The sequence below is a fragment of the Gekko japonicus genome, unplaced genomic scaffold (genome assembly GCF_001447785.1).
Source record: "Gekko japonicus isolate JY-2015 unplaced genomic scaffold, Gekko_japonicus_V1.1 scaffold77, whole genome shotgun sequence".
Lineage (NCBI taxonomy): Eukaryota > Metazoa > Chordata > Lepidosauria > Squamata > Gekkonidae > Gekko > Gekko japonicus.
The window spans coordinates 465,467-482,925 of NW_015161405.1; the positions used below are offsets into that span (position 1 = coordinate 465,467).

Below are 17,459 nucleotides of genomic sequence, written 5' to 3' on the forward strand. Positions count from 1 at the left end.
CTAGCACTTTATACGGATGGCCGCCAAATCTCAATAGGTTGTATTTACTGTAATGCTTTATGGTTTTATGGTATGGTATTGTATTAGTTGTGATAACTGGTTTTAATTGTATACTGGTATTAATTATTTGTAAGCCGCCCTGAGCCACCTTGGCGGGAGGGCGGGGTAAAAGTTTGATAAATAAATAAATAAATAAAATCGGGGAGTTGGAGTGCTTGGTGTTGGGGGGGGGGAATAGACATTGTGGGTATTTCAGAAACTTGGTGGGATAAGGAAAATCCGTGGGATACAGTGATTCCCAATGTTCACAACTTTATTTTAAGCTTGTGATGTAATGTTTTTCTTTTATAATTCGCTATCACAAGCACATTCCCCAATACAATTATAGCTTAGTGCTCAGCTTTCTTTTAAAGGCAATTCCTACCTTCTCTGACAAATACTGGTCAAAAACTCCAACTGCAGCTGTTCTTAACAGGTCTTTGGTTTGAGTTGTCTGATGCCTTCCATCTTTCTTAGGGCTTGATAGCACAGCTAACTGCTGCTGTGCTGTGACCCTGTATCCTTCTACAGTCATCCAGAAGAAGAGATGTGCTTGGCCTCCCACTTGCTGCATGTAATCTACCCAAAAAAAAAAAAATCCATTATCTATGAGGATAAAAATATTCAGGAAAATAATTTCTCTTGATGAACTGAATGTGATAGCTTTAAAAAAATGAAAAAAGCAAAACTATGTTGTTCATCTGAGTCTTGGACTAGAACTAGTACAAATACAATTGTATAAGCGACACAAACTTTGAAAGCATCAGATTTCTGACCAAGTACATAATACTGGATTCCTTACAGAAACAGTCGTGAACAGTAGCTAAGAAAACAGAAACCCAGATTAATATCAGCACATTTCTAGGCACAACTACTCAGAAGTACCTCCTATGTTCAAAAGAGCTTACTTCTAAATAAATATATTTAGGATTTCAGTCTATGAGTGGAGTAACAACTTCATCTAAACAGGTTAAAGAACAGAAAATGCAATAGGTTACTGGGAGCAATTTTGTATGCAACATTTCTCAGAATAATTCCTGCCATTCCAAATATAGTATCTATATTTTGCAGTGCAGAAGAGTGGAAAATTATTATTTGTCAGAACTCCAGTGCAGCCTCAACCTGGAGGGCATTTTCAGTCTGCACACCACTGGGAAAAAAGACAACTACAGAACAGCTAGATGGACCAACAAAGAAGTATTTTAAGCAGGCAGAACAGATAATGTTGTAGGGGTAAGTCTCACAAAAGCTCCCAGACGAAGCTCCTTCTTAACTATTCAGTGGACTCTGTCGCTACTTTCCTTCCCATACTTGTAATTTACCTCTAGCTTGCCTTCACCTCATCACACCTGCGTACCCCACTCCCAGACCCTTGCTCTTCTTACTTGGCAGGGACTGAGTACAGCCCCATTTTGCTTCGCATATATGATAGAAAGCCTGAATTTAAAAACCCACTGAAATTTTAACTCACAAATTTCTTCCCAAGCCAAGAGGATCTATTCATTACTCCTCTGGACACATCTTGGTTCTTAAGAATTGATTTTTAGGACCAATACATCTGGTCAACCTTAATTTCCCAGTGTTAAGCTGTTTTGTTTTACTAGTAGTAGCAATGCTCCAGTATTATTTATTGGAGTGATGCTTAGGGACTTATAAGCATGCACATATATCTCCTTTTATTCCTTTAACATCCTTTCCAGTGATCAATGACAAAGAACAGCTCTTAGTGTGCGGGAAAGAATGCTGATAATTGCAAAGTGTGGCTACAGCTAACTGAATACACTGCAGTGCACTACAGTAACAGTGGTCTGTGCAGTATTTTTAGCCCGAGCTGGTATATGCTTGTTCTGAACACAGGTGGGGTGTGGGTGGGTAAACATAATTTCTTCTCTCTTTCTGTAATGCAAACATGCTTGTAGCATCTATAACGGTTCCCAAATTCCCTTTTTCCATTTCTTTGGCTGGGTCTTTTTTTTTGTTCTTTGTTTGCTGTCTGTACCACCCAGTTGTTTAAATGTATACAGATATATGCTGACCCAGCCTAGAGAATTGAGAGACCGATTAAAATCCTTCTTTTGTCTGTCTGTCTGGTAATGGCACAATGCTGATGTTAATTCACTTTTATGGGGAAATGGTCATGTTGGAATCAGGTTTAGGACGCAGAAGGTAAACAGGCAACAGGAATGATTGTATAAATATACACTTTATATAAACAATAGATAGTTTGTCACAATCAAGTAGATGATTTGTTATGCAGACAGGTCTTTAAAACTGTGGAAAGAGATCTCTTAGTAGTCACTGTTTAAATAAACAAGCATAAGCTTCTTTGTCTCAAAAATACTTAAGTTTGCGAAGGCAGGAACATTCCAGTTCCAATTTTTCTTATTAACTACTTGATAAGGATCAACCCCCCCTCCCCTTTTAGGAGCGATTTCCCTCAGGGAAGAACTACTTGTCCCATTTCCCTAATTCAAGATCCTCCTTGATCTCCTCACTCTGCTTAACTGTTCTCACTCCACTCTCAACTGTCATTCTTAACTGACACTCTCAACTGTAGAATTCTATTTGAATTCCCTGTCACTCAAGGTTCTCAGACTGGGTTAAGGTATTAACCATTTACTGTTACAGCATCCTATGAATATATTTCCTAGAATTAAATTCATAAAACCAATCATGCTTTTTAAAAGAAAAAAAAAAGTTCTCTTACCCATAAAAAATTGTAGTGCAATATTGTGTACTAGAATGTTGTCCAGAGGGACTGTGCAAAGTTTTCCACATTTTACAGCCAGTTTCACAGTATCTATTTCCTGGATAAAGACCACAGCACATTAATAGGCTCCTTTGTTAAAAGAGATATCACAAAACAATACCATTTTAGAATCACTATGTATGCAATCTTCCCAACAACCTGCTTTTTCTATGTAGCAACAAGTTCAGTAGCTCCTTGTCACTTTGGATCATCAACAAGGCTTTCAGATTAGAAAACCTTCTTTTAACATTTCTTTCTGTAATAATGGAATTATCAGTGAAATACACTGAGCTGGGTATGATCTAGGCTCAGGACTGACTTTGTTATCTAACAGGCATATAATAAAAATAGTACTGTGAGAACAATGCAACAAAAGATATATGAATTTGTCAATTTAGAATCAAACTACTGACATCCGATTCTCATCCGCATATGTATATAGAGAGCTCAATAAGTTGGATCAAGAGCATGAGAACAGTGACCTCCAAAATATTGATGCAATATTTTTCATTATTAACTTTTGAAGTGTCTTGTTAGAGATTAGCCCGTCAATATGCATTACTGTAAAAATGTATTGCAGAGAAAATACTTACTTTTCCAGTCTGCAATCTCAGTATTCTTGAATCACATACTTTCTTCACAAACAATAAGCTATTTATTTGATTTTTAATATTGTTGATATCTGAAAATAAACACATTAATAAGTAATAAGCACAGGAGGCATTAACTGGAGTATTGTGATGTTATGACAAAGTAAGTATTTAAAGTGGGTGCTTTAAGAACACATATATTAGAGGTAATGATGGGAAAAGCCAACAAAAATACTATTATTCTTGTTGGGAACAATAAAGTACAAAAAAGGTAATGTTTTTCCAGGCACATGAATGCTGGTAATGTAAACTAATGGTATACTACACCCAGGCAGTTTGGGCTTGCACTGAATTTTCAGAAAATGAAAAAGGAATAATACTACTGGAAAGAACACTAACATTACAAAGATTTTAGAACAGATGGTCAAGTTGACTTGAGGAATCATACTTTTTTTTTTTGCTTTTAAATGAGCTATATAGCTACCCTTTAGCTACCCTTAAACATATTTGGCAACAGGTCAGCTACTGAAATCTTACCATCAGCACTGTACATATTACTGGATGCTGTGACTGCATCACAAATATACACAATTTGTCACTAAGATGCTGAATTCATGTAGCCAAGAAGGTCTGTGTTTTGTTTCTGGCCCTCCTGAATGCAAGGTTGAGTTTGAAAGAACATGGGCAAGGACCTAAAAATAAATCCCCTAAGCCAGATTGGGGGTATGTAGGATTTTCAATGCACCTGTATGCATTGCACCCCTTGTCCCTTAACATGACTACCACAAGAAAAGAAAAAATAGCCCAAACAAGCAAATATAAAGAAGTTAATACATAATCCAGAATTTTTATTGTAAGAGCAAAGTATATACAATCTTACTTCCAATATTTGCATTTCTAAAATATTAAAAGGTGTAGGTCAAATTTGCATAGTTTCTGGAACAACATCAGGTCCATAACTGAGATCTAAAATATGTTTGTAACACAATTTTTTCAGATCAACTTGTAAGGAAATTTTTATCAAAGAACCTAAACATGTGCTTGAGTACTGTCCAGTTTTTAAAAGTACAAGATTTCCCAGGACATTTGGATATTCATTGCGCACCCTCTACCATCTCTATAACTTTAACTTAGGTAGAATAGGTATGACAGGTAGAATAGGAATGACATTGTTATCCATGAGGTATGCCAGTGTTCTGTGTTATCTATTCAATAATGTTTTGTTTAATCAGTATCTCCCTTAGAGACTGAGGGCTGTGCCCCGAGAAGGCTGAAAATTTTAAGGAAGCATTCAATGATTAGGAAGCACAGTAATTCAGTAGTTAATACACTGTTGTATTCAGTCAGAGGATTCAGTTTCCATGTGACTCAGAGCACCATGAAAACACAGATGGCTTGTATCACTCACAGTGTGTCACAGAGGAACAACCTCAAGTCTGTAGGTAACTCAAAAGAGATAATCACTTTAATCATATTTAACATAAGAATGACTGTAGAGAAGTATGCCTTTGCATCCTTCTTCTGTCTTTAAATGAAATGCAAATGTTGATTTTACCAGAATTTTGATGTTGACCAGTATGTTTCCATCCAGTCCCAAGAGAGCAAAAATAGCAAAAACCACTGTGTATGCACACTGGATATGCTCTGTAATCGCCATAAATTATTTTCTAATAAATATATAGCACAACAATGTCATTATATTTATGCATTCATTTATAATTAAAGTTCCAGATATTCAATAAAAGATGACTGGTATCTCTAACAACGGTAGGCATCAAGTCGATGTCCCCAAACACAAATGATAAGCAGCTCCAAAAATAAAGTCTTCTGGCTGCAGAGTGCAGATGAAAATGCTACCATTGTGCACTTGTGACTTGCGTGTGATCTATTGCTTGACGAGACTCCTAGGTTAATGATTCTCATTTCTGTTCTTATCAGAGTGCCAGTGTAAGTCTACATAGATTTATTAGCAAATAATTTTGATGATTAACGAGTGTATACAGTGTGATTCATACACAGTGGTTTTTGCTATTTTCACTCATTTGATACGCTGTGTTCCCTTGTATTGCTTATTCATCCAGTCCCAAGACATCTTTTATCAAAACTTTTATGTAAACTATATTTCCCCTCATATATCAGTTAGTTCTTATGTTTTGTTTAAAGAACATATAATATGATGGTTTAGCTGTATATGTAAAGCATTTAAAATACCAACCATCTCCAGCTGTATCTAAAGATCGAAGATATTGCAATTCTTCCATTGCTTTATCTCTTACTGCTTCCAGCTCCCCTACATTGTCACTCAGCTTAATAATGTTCATAAAGGCCTCATAGCTGCAAACGGAATCACGGATCTAAAAACATGTAGAAGTAGTAAAACATTTTAATTAAACAAAAATTAACTGTGCGTGTAAACATTATTTTTTCCATATAAATCACAGATAAGGGGTTTTTCTCTCCTTTTCCAAAATATTAAAAAGCAAACCTTATAACCCAGCCTTTGTTATCTTCTTAACAGCATTCACAATGTACACAATAATTTTGTTGGTTTTCTTTGCCCTGCCCACTCCCGCCCACCTGCCTTGTACTTTTTTCGATGACTGGACCAAACCACTCCCTCTCTTCTGCCCACCCTGAAGACATTGCTTTTTAAAGAGACACTAATATCAAGATAGTGTTATAATGATATTTAAGCAGGTTTTCTGAATTTCCAGCTGTCATTTTTTAAGTCTCTAGCCTCTTCCCTCGCAGAGCTACATTGATATTTCAGCGTTTTCTTTTTAAAAAATGCAGCCATGATCTTGATATATATCAATGCACAAAAAGGGGGGGGAGAGGTTGCTGTGATGCCACTGATGACAGCACCCACCCTTGAAAATCCTTGTTAATTAAGGCACGTGCGAAAGAAAATGTCCTGGCTCTACAACTGTAAGAATGCAGAGGGAGGGCAGACATGCAGAAGAACCCTGCTCAAACTGATTCCAATGCTTGGGGATCAACTGCCAAGAAAATCATAAGTAAGTGGAGTATTATAACAAGGGCATAGCAAGGAGGTGAAGGGTGTGCTCCCCCAAAGACCTCTGGTGAAAGGGTGGAGGTTACCCTCCTGCGGTAGGGATTCTCCCTACAGTACCCAGAATCGGAGGCAACTCCGTCCAGCTTTCTTTTTTAGGTACTGAAGAAGACACAAGAAGAATATAATAGAATATGATATAGAGGAAGTTGCATGGCGATATGTCACCTCAATGGTTGGGGTTTTTTTTTGTTTAGTTTCAAAAGGAGTATAATATATTTGGAAAGAAATACCTGTATGAAATTGTAATATATACTCAATATAATAATAATAATAATAATAATAATAATAGAAAAGCCCTGAGTATCACTGAAGGAACACAGTTATATTAAATAAATATATTAAATTAATACAGTTATATTAAAGAGTTATTAACAACAGACATCCAACCAACTTGAAGTCTGAACAAAATGCAGAATAATCTCTCCTTGCTCTCTAAGACAAGCACTACTAAAACAGGGTACCATCAGTCCAGCTGTTACACTTTCACAAAACATTTACAGTCTCATGAAACAAGTGGTCCACTAAACAATACAGTAAGAGCAGACATGAAAAACTATTACCGCATGAAATCTTAATAATTCAGTGCTAGGTTATATTTAGATTCATGGGATAAGTTCTCATTTTTGTGAAACACTTGCCAATCTAACCACAGTAAATTTAGAAAGCCTTAAAAATTTACAGCTTTGGAATGTTAAAAAGAAGCTAAAATGATTATTTATTAATTTATTAATTAATTAATTAATTAATTATTAATATGTACATATGCGCCTTGGTGTTTAGTCATGCCGGCCACATGACCACGGAACTGTCTTCGGACAACGCTGGCTCTTCGGCTTTGAAACGGAGATGAGCACCGCAACCCTAGAGTCAGATTCGACTGGCTTTCGAGCAAGGGAACCTTTACCTTTACTTTATGTAAATATTTATTACATAGTCTTGAATATTAACTTCCTTTTCTGCTTCTGGAAGGTGGTTCCATCCATGGAAAGGGTAAGCATTAATTTTCAGAAATTCCTACAGCAGATCCACATTTTGCTTTATGCAGTGTGGTCCACTGACCCCAGGAGTATGATTTTGTCCACCCTGACAAAAAAAGGGAGGACTCTGAAAATTGTTTAAAAAATTGAGGATTACTGCAATCATGAAGGTTTGATTATCAATGCAGTAAAATCTAAGGTCCTAATATTCAGTAAATGGAAAAGAACAAAAACTTTTAGATGGCATATAGCAGACCAACAAATGGAAGAGCACTTCGGTCGGGGTCTCAACACCGCCTTACGACCCTGGGCCCTAAAGAGGCCAGACTTGCTGCCACAAGGGCCAGGTCTTTCTCGGTGGCGGCTCCTATCTGGTGGAACGAGCTCCCGGAGGAGATCAGGGCCCTGTGGGACCTATTACAGTTCCACAGGGCCTGTAAGACGGAGCTCTTCCACCAGGCTTTCGAATAGGAGTCACCGCTGCCACTACCACCACCAACAGGGACCTGCAAAGCAGCACTGCTGGATGAGGCTGATTGGCCATTGAACATCGGGGCCACAGCATCCTCCCTTTTTGACTCAAGGGTATGTGCAATAGGGAGTGAGTGTGTCAGTCGCGCTGGATCCTTGGGCGTTGCCCATTGTATTTAACTGTTTTAAAATGTTTTAACTGTATTTTATTGCACTGTGTGCTTTGATTATGGAATTATGGTGTTGTATTGCACCTGTATACTTTAAGCCGCCCTGAGCATGCGGGGAGGGCGGGGTATAAATGAAATTAAATAAATAAACAAACAAGTCTATCAATTTAAATACTTGGACATCCATTTTGACCCATCCCTTTCATGGAAACCACATTTGGACTTGGGAAGGATTAATGCCTTGAGAACTGGGAGAACAACTGTAAAATATTATTATGCAGCAGGTAGCAAGCTTGTCCCCTCAGCTATGAAGGTATATAATGCTAAACAAATTAGTACCTATATGGCGTGGAAATTTGGATAGATGCTGCCTATGAGAGAATGGATCCTATTCAATATCATTTTTTTCTGGCACATACTGACTACCCCCGGATGTGTTTTGGGTATAGCACTGAGAGCTGAATTGGGCAAATCATCGCTGGAGGCTAAGGCATGGAGTAAAGCATTTATTTTGAAAGTTAAGACCTCAAAATTTGAGGGACGGTTTACCCTCCTTGGACTTTTACAAGCAGATGCATAAAATAGCCAATGGGATCAACTACTGGAAAAGAAAATGAAATCTCTAGGTATAACAAATGATATCATCAGGATCATGGAGACTAAAAAAATAATTAGGATAATTAAATTGTACATTAAGACATTGGATATTAACAAAACATGTGTCAAGGCCTGCAGGTTATGCTCAGTGTCTTATTTAGGTACTGCCCTCCCGATGTGACTGCTGAAGTACTTTTAGCAGTTGACAACACCAAAGATCAGAAGAGCTTTTACTTTGGCTAGAATGAATTCTCTTCCGTCGGCGGTCTTGGAGATAAGATATTAAGAAGGGCCTTATACAAATAGAATATGTAGATGCTCATCTGATGAAGTTAGTGTCCTATATTTAACAAGTTTAGGGCCAGTTTAATTACTCCTTTACTCCAAATGATGGAAAGGTCTAGTATGAAGGAACACGTGACGTGGCTATTATTAGATACAAATGATCCTGTTACTCTGTGGCAACATTTTTAGGGGCAATAATTAAACAGTAGCAGAAAAATATCAAGTAAGGCATTATTTTATTATTTTATTTTCTGCTCAAGGCTATAGCTATATGAGCAGTCATAGAAAGATAGAGAGACTATGATTTTGAGGATACAGCAGGCAGCAACAGGAAGGGAGAGGTAAAAATTTCTCTTCATCTAATGCAGCTCCACTTTGTATGATAGGATCCATCCCATGATCAATTTCTGCTATATTTGAAAGAACTGAAATATACTGGAAAATTTAAGATATACTGTGTACAGAGAGAAGCACAGTGAATATTCTGACCATGGTTTATAAAACTTACCATCCATATGACATACTGATTAATATAATCAGGATCACTAAGCTGATTTATTAATGGAAGAAGAATTCCTCGAGCAATGATTTCCTGAAAAATAATGGACAATAAAGTTACAGCTACTCTTCATGATGATATACCCTTCTTTAAATATTCATTTTATCAATGTTTCTAGCTAAAACTAAAGTATGCAAAATAAAAGAGCAGATACAAATGAGCAAAAATTCTTACATAACACATGTCACAAGAAAATAAATGCATTCTTCAATCGTCCTTCATGTTTCTCAAAAAACATTCCAGTGATTACTAATTTTCAGCCTTCACCAACTTAAACTAATACCTACAACAAACCCACTACACTCCTTTGCATTTTCAAGATGGTATAAAATACACCAAAATTTAGAAGCTCATCTAAGAATTTACCTATGGAACAATTAAATAAGTACTTAAAGGGACCACTTCTCCCATTATATTCCAGTGCCCACATTATATTCCAGTTACTCAGATGACGTCCTCCTTGCTCTACCCCACTACAGGTCTACCTCCTCTTCTATAGCCTGGACAAGGCCATTTTGGTTTAAAGCACTGGTGTTAAGGAACACCCTGCCTGAGGCAGTGTACAAGGTATCCTATCTCAATTTCTATAGGGCATGTTAAAATGTATCCTATTCCAAAGAGCATTTTCAGAGACTGATAGAGTCGAATTGGTGAACAGCTTATTTTTTAATTTATTTATTAATTCAATTTATACCCTGCCCTCCCCGCGAGCGGGCTCAGGGCAGCTTACAGTGGCACCACTAAAACCATATTAAAACATATGAAACAGTACTAAACAAATAAAACCACAAAATCATAAGGTGCTATTAGTTATCCTTACAGTGGCGTGCTACAGATGTCTCCAACAGCTGAGTTCCAGCTCAGTGTCATCCTGAGTCATTCGATAAAATGAGCCAGATGTTAGAGCTGAGGGCCGGGTTCGTAGATGGTAATAGTGGGGGCGGCTCCTAGCTGAAGGCCTGGTGGAAGAGCTCCGTCTTGCAGGCCCTGCGGAACTGTAAAAGATCCTACAGGGCCCTTTTTTCTTCCGGGAGCTCATTCCACCAGTAAGAAGCCACCACTGAAAAGGTCCTGGCCCTCATCACAGCGAGCCTGGCATCCTTGGGGCCCGGGAGGGACAACAGATTCTGTGACCCTGACTGCAGTGCTTTCTTAAAAGGGAGCTGTCCTGTATTTTAGGATGCTTAGCTTTTATGTGTTTATGTGGTTGGTATTATTGGTATTGATTTTACTGTTCTTCTGAAACAAGGTACTAGAATTTGTAAATTGCCTTGAGTCAGAGAAAGGTGGGAAATAAATATTTAATCAAAATGAAATAAATATGTTTATGAATGAGATGTAGGTAAATACTGGTCTTCAGCTAGGATTTCACTACAAAGCAAACATGGGTGTCGGATATTTGTAGTTGCTATTCTTAGTGTCAAACAATGGTTTGGATCCAGCAATGAGCAAGCAGAAACATAAGTGGACTTAGTGCAGCTCCACTTGTGCAAGAGTCTGTGCAACTCCTAGTACTATCACAGTGCCCACAAAAATGATTGCACAAGATCTTGTGCAAGCTGAAACACAAACAGGGATACAATAAGTCTGATTTAGCACAAGTGGCTCATCTTTTTCTTGGGTTTCTGCTTGCACAAATTCTGTACTGGATTCAACCCAACGAAAGCTGTGACAATGCAATTTAATATTGTAAAAAGGTAAAGGTAAAGGTTCCCTTGCTCGAAAGCCAGTCAAATCCGACTCTAGGGTTGCAGTGCTCATCTCCATTTCAAAATCGGGCTGTCCGAAGACATTTCCATGGTCATGTGGCTGGCATGACTAAACACCAAGGTGCATGGAACGCTGTTACCTTCCCACTGAAGTGGTACCTATTTATCTACTTGCAATTTCTTGCTTTCGAACTGCTAGGTTGGCAGGAGCTGGAACTAGAGACGGGAGCTCACTCCGTCATGCGGCACACTCGGGTCTCGAACTGCTGAACTACCGACCTTCCACAGCCTGCAGTTCAGTGTCTTAACCACTTGAGCTACTGCAGCTCCATAATTTAATACTGTAGTTAAAACGATAATTAGCTAAATAACTGGAATTATTTACAGTGACCTAGTTTACAGAAAGAAGATTTAGTATAGGACTACTACGATCACAGTAACATCCTAAGAACACTTTCCTGGGAGTAAACCCCCACTGAATAGACCTCAGTAGGATTCTGAGTAGTCCTGGTTAGGAATGCTCCATCAGACATCAGCTTTCAAGCCTCAGGTTGCTCCCTGAGAAATCTGTCAAAACACAGCTCAGAACATCAGCTGAGTAGTTTTTGTGTGGTGAGCTCATGGTCAGCCCAAGTAGAAGTGATAATTACAGTTGAGGTGGAGCAAAGAAACTCAGCTGGGGTGGAGAATGTACAGAAAACGGAGATGAGAACCTTTGAAAGGCATACACAATACAGGACATACCCATGTATGCCAGCTCCATCCTCTTGGAGGCAACAAAATGGTATTTCCTTCTAGGCATTCAAAGTTACAAATAATTTATAATTTCAAATGCTTTAGCACTGAAGAAATACTGTCATTTTCATTTAGGACCCAAAATATAAAGGCACATAATGGGAATAATCCAACCTCTTGCTAGTGCAACGCTTGCATGTGTAGAATTCCAAAGGGTCAATACAGGCCTACTGGCTCTCCTTCCTGCAGCTGTATGTAAGCAATAATGGGCTATTAGGAAGAATGGGAGATTCTAGACTAGGGGTGTGCACTCAGTATATACCAAACTGAACAAATACCCAAAAAATACCTTATTGGTATTTTTCGGGTATTTATGAAGCTGAATCAGATTCTCTAATCTGATTCTGCTAGCACTCTATCTAAGCCCGTTCCTTAATAAATAACACTGGAATAATGCCAAAGTCATGGACAAATTCAATAATTGTCCCTATTTTAAAAAAGGGTAATCCTTCCTCTCCTGAAAATTATAGATCGATCAGCCTTTTATCAGTAGTTGGCAAACTTTATGCCAAACACCTTCTAATTAAACTAGATGGATAGATGACTGACCATAACATTCTAGGACCAGAACAAATAGGGTTTCATCGGGGAAAATCCACTCTGGACCGCTGTGCAGTACTATCACACCTTGTTACTAAATACAGTGGGAAACCAGGCAATAAGCTTTTCGCTGCCTTTTTAGACCTTTAGGCGGCGTTTGATTCAATCCCAAGAGACCTCTTATGGGACAAGATGGCTAGAATGAATATAGATCTCAGACTGCTTTTTTTCAATAAAAAAACTATATACACATACCAGTTGTCAGGTTAAATTCAATCTACAGGGAAATCTAACCCCCAAAATCCCTATTTGCAAAGGTGAAAAACAGGGTTGCATCCTTGCCCCTTCACTTTTTAATTTGTTTCTAAATGACCTGGCTCCATCATTGTTCGCAACTGATGGACATGTTCACAAAATTGGCCAGTGCCATATCCCAGTTCTTTTATATGCAGATGACGCCTTTTTACTCTCATATTCTCAAATCGGACTGAGGCATCTTTTACACAAATGCTTGACCTACTGTAACAACAACAGGTTAACTTTGAATTATGGGAAAACAAACATCCTAGTTTTTTCCAAATCCTAGAAACAGTTCACATGGACAATCCAGGGAAATCCCATTGAGCAGGTCAAATCATTTAAATACTTGGGGATCAATTTTTACTACAATGGGAGCTGGGTTACTCACTGCAAATGTCCTACTACTCTAGCAAGAAACAGTGCTGAGGCCATTGCCGGCTTTTTCCACTTGAGAGGCAATAGATATGTTCCAATGGCCTTAAAAGCCTTCAATGCAAAATCTAGTTCACAATTTCTGTATTGCGCTCCCATTTGGATAAGCACAATTAATCAATCAGCAGAGGGTTTACAATCCTTTTTTTTTTTTTTTGCAGAAAATCCTTGGACTCCCTAATTGTGTCCCATATGCTGTGATCTGTCTTGAAACTGGCCAGATGCTGCTGGAAACTCGGGCCTGGCTTCTGACCATCAAATTCTGGCTGCGCCTTCTGTTTAATCCTGACCCGAATTCCTTTACCTTTTTAATGCTGACAGATCATTATGAACCTAATTGGCTGAAATTAGTCCAAAAAAATTAGGTCCTTAGGAATACATCTAGACCCGCTTTACTTATCATCTGCCTCCACAATATTTTATACAATTAAGCACAGGCTTCTAGATATTCAATTTCAGCGCCTAACAGAGGCAGCCAGGAAAACCTGTTCCCCAGTTCATCTGGGATTATCCCAGACACTGGGCCAGACAGCTACTTATTTTCGTTCTCTAACTGATCACCATCAAAGAAGGGCATTTATGTTAGCCAGATTTAACATATTGCCATCGGCCATCTTCTCTGAAAGAAGTCAAAAAATCCCCTATAAATTTAGGCAATGCCCCTACGGTCAGGGTGCTATCGAATCCATTTCCCATATTCTTTTAAATTGTCCATTTTATACTAAGATTCAAGGAAAATTTCTGGACGCCCTTCTTTTTACATGGTGTGGTCTTCCTGAGAGTATCAAGGTCCAGTTGCTACTTTCTGGGAAAAACGCTTCTATAACTTTTAATGTTGCTTGTTTTCTTCAATCTGTAATTCGAACCAGGGAAACTATTAATTGATCAGTTCTTTTTTGTTGGCTGTTCAACAGCCATACCTTTGATGTATTCCTAAATTTTAATGTTATCTTATCTCTTACATGCCAATAAAGGTTGTCTGTCAGTCTGTCTGAGCCCAAATAAAAGCTGATATTATTTGGCTTTTATTCTGGCTCAGTTTCATTTGGAAAGTTCCCTTTAAATGGCTTTTGCAAAGTCAAGCTGCACACTTGACTCGCAGTCATGCTGCCATGGCACGACTCTGCGAGTCAAACATTTAAACTTTAAATCCCTTCTGAGTGAGTGAGTGAGTGCAGAAGACAGTTAAACTTTAAATGCCTTCTGAACTCCATTATACCCTATAGGGGTGGTCCCCATAGGGTATAAGGGAGCTGAATAAATTTGGGTATCCGAATCCCAATACAATACTAACAATGGGATTTTGGAATATTCGGGAATACTAATATTTTTCAGGTCCAATAGACCTGAACCAGAAAAATACCATTTTTTGTACACCCCTATTCTGTACCCCTGTCCTTCCCACCCTCTTGCATCAGCCTAATGGCTACTGATGCAAGGATACTATGCATGTGTACAGGTACAAGGAGGGAAATAATGGGCCTATGTACACAGGTGTTGAGAGACTGTGCTAATTTAGCAGTTCAACAGCAAGCGTTTACATTTAACCAAATAATCCCTTAAAACAGAACCGCTGACAAAGATTAAAAAAAAGAGAAAAAAGATATTTCATCAGCTAACAGACCCAGGCACATCTGCTGGTTATATATACATGATGCATCGCTTAGGCTAAAGACTTTAGACCACTACAGTGATAGGGAAGGAAACTAAATTTACCCTGACAAAATATCTCATGATCTTGTTCTGGAAGTCTCCAGGAGGTAGCAATAAATACAGTAAAACTTCACATAGATCCCTTAGGAACCCTAAAGGCAAAAGACAACATTGTATAATAACATACAATACAGAAAACATATTCTTTCTTAACTTTTAAAAGTCAACAGAAACATGTATACATTATAGGATATTTTTAAATAAAAGACAGAGTAATAGCAGACAAAATTGGCAATGAAAACATACTACACATGCTAAAAATTACACTACTAACTTGTAATACATACTGCCAGTTTAAAATAAATATATTTTCCACTGATTAATATACTGAACTAAATTACAAACCCATCAAATACAACTATTCATTGAACACTGCTGATCCATCTTGAAATTTCAGCTTATCCGAGACAGCTGATTGTGGCACAATTTTTCACAACAAATATAAAGACAGAGAAATAACCTTCTTCATCTTTGGGAGATGTGCAGACTAGATCACGACAGACTTCCTTCTCCATTTCAACCTCAACTTCAAAAAATGTATCTACAAGATCCTCCGCTGCATACAAACACAAATTGAAAATATTGAGTTGATTTGAAGCATACACTGAAACATCCCTGTCTGTCATCCCTATTAAATTACAACAGCTACACCTCAATTACACCTCTACATTTATTTGTATCTCATTTTTCAGCCAGCTAGGCTCCTATAGTGATTTACCATTAAAAAAATCCATCATAACATACATAACATAACAGCAATAATTCATGAAATAAAACAACTAAAGATTCGGATTCATGCTTCAGCTGAAAATGTAGCTATTCACCCTTGTATGTAAAGACAGTGCAAGTTAAAACGGTATATAGAAGTGTGTACTCCCATCAAAGCCAAGAAGGGAAGACATTTCTTGGAACTGAGAGTATCTTGGGTAATATAGGGTAATGGGTCCTTCAACCTATATTTGAAAGGCTGCTTTACTTTTAAATGGTGCAAATCCTCAGGAATATAGTTAAAACTATCCCACAATCCATCCCATTAAGACATTCTTTCTCCACCCATATGACTGCATTCTTAAAGTTACTCAAGGTATCTGAGATAAAAGAAGACAGTTTCTCCAGCAAAGAGAGGCAGTTTTCTCTCACTAGTCATTTCTGTCCAGACAAACAGTAACACAAGTCATTCCCAACTATTTGATATAGTAAACTTGTAATAATATGAATGTATGTAATAATATGAACTAACATGTGCTCTTGTCTCAGGCATTGCAGCCAATATAATTTTAAGTATGCTTTTTACTACAGGTAGGTAATAATCTAATGTTAAAATATACAGCAGTATGAAAATAGCAGTAAACTGCTAACACATGCACAACACAGAGATCTGATCTGGAAGAAAATGACAGCTTAGACAAATTATTTAAGTCAGCTGTATAACAAGGAAAATCTTGGTTTTTCTCAATGTATTAAACAGAATGTTTAACATGACATGTTACCTTTCATTTTTTCATCTTTTTCTGTTATCCTTTGCTGAGCTTTTCTGAATATTCTGAGATGGGTGCCAAAATCATCTACAAGTCGAGTAGCAAAATAAGGCAACCAATCTATTTCTTTTGACCTTTTGAAATAAAAATAACAAAGATGACTACATTTTCTTTACAGTCTATACTATCTGCAGTAAACTGGCACAGGATAGAGATTGAAAACAAAGAAATCAAATTTCTGCAGTTTGTGGATAACCAACAGATTAAGTAGCAGAAACTTTCCATTCTAATACTTAAAACAGCACATATAGAAAACAGAACACTAGGGGGCAAGCTTTCATAACTCTTTGCTCAACATCTTTGCAAGAGAACAAAAAAAATGATGGCATAATGATTTAGAAAGGATTTGGCAATTGATAAATTGATAAAGAATGCATAACTACATAATCACAATGGAATTGTATGCCATTAATAGTTATAAACATCTTCTTATGCCACACTACTCACTAGAAATAGTAGCACTTTATGAAGACCACTCCATATGTCCCACAATAGTACAAGCAAACTTTCAAGTTTCCCACACCTCTTTATCAGAACAGATGTACTTATAAGGAGGGAAAGGAAGGGAGGAAAAAGTGTTTCAGGTCACATTAGAGAAGGCCAAATGTCTACAGTTTAGTTTTCTAAACTGGTGACCAAGAGATGTTACAGACTTAGTTGAACTGTGTGGTTCAATGTGCAAATGATAGTTCAGAACATTTCAGAGGCTCAGGGATTTTTAAAAAATGCAAAAACAGAGTCTTGCTCTTTGAAAATATAAAAACTAGCACTACTTCATCAAAATCTTGCTCAGCACTTTTCAGAGTATGCATATTTCTGAATGGCTTAGAACAGCAGGAAAATGTGGCAGTTCTTGTATAAAATTTTTAGATGCACTAGAAAGCCCTATTGATGATTATGTAATGCTTGGAGGGCATGG

General features: G+C 37.6%; 1 protein-coding gene across 3 annotated transcripts in view; it reads right to left on the reverse strand.

The window, feature by feature from the left end:
- SNX13 (sorting nexin 13) overlaps positions 1-17,459 on the reverse strand; it is a 105,984-nt gene that overhangs the window by 37,264 nt on the left and 51,261 nt on the right. For all 3 annotated transcript variants that reach the window (XM_015426199.1, XM_015426209.1, XM_015426190.1), the window contains exons 6-13: positions 16,493-16,614; positions 15,463-15,558; positions 15,006-15,094; positions 9,463-9,546; positions 5,594-5,732; positions 3,382-3,470; positions 2,747-2,846; positions 425-618 (exon numbers count right to left, since the gene is read on the reverse strand). In XM_015426199.1, coding sequence (XP_015281685.1) covers positions 425-618; positions 2,747-2,846; positions 3,382-3,470; positions 5,594-5,732; positions 9,463-9,546; positions 15,006-15,094; positions 15,463-15,558; positions 16,493-16,614 — 913 coding nt within the window. The remainder of the gene's footprint in view (positions 1-424; positions 619-2,746; positions 2,847-3,381; positions 3,471-5,593; positions 5,733-9,462; positions 9,547-15,005; positions 15,095-15,462; positions 15,559-16,492; positions 16,615-17,459) is intronic.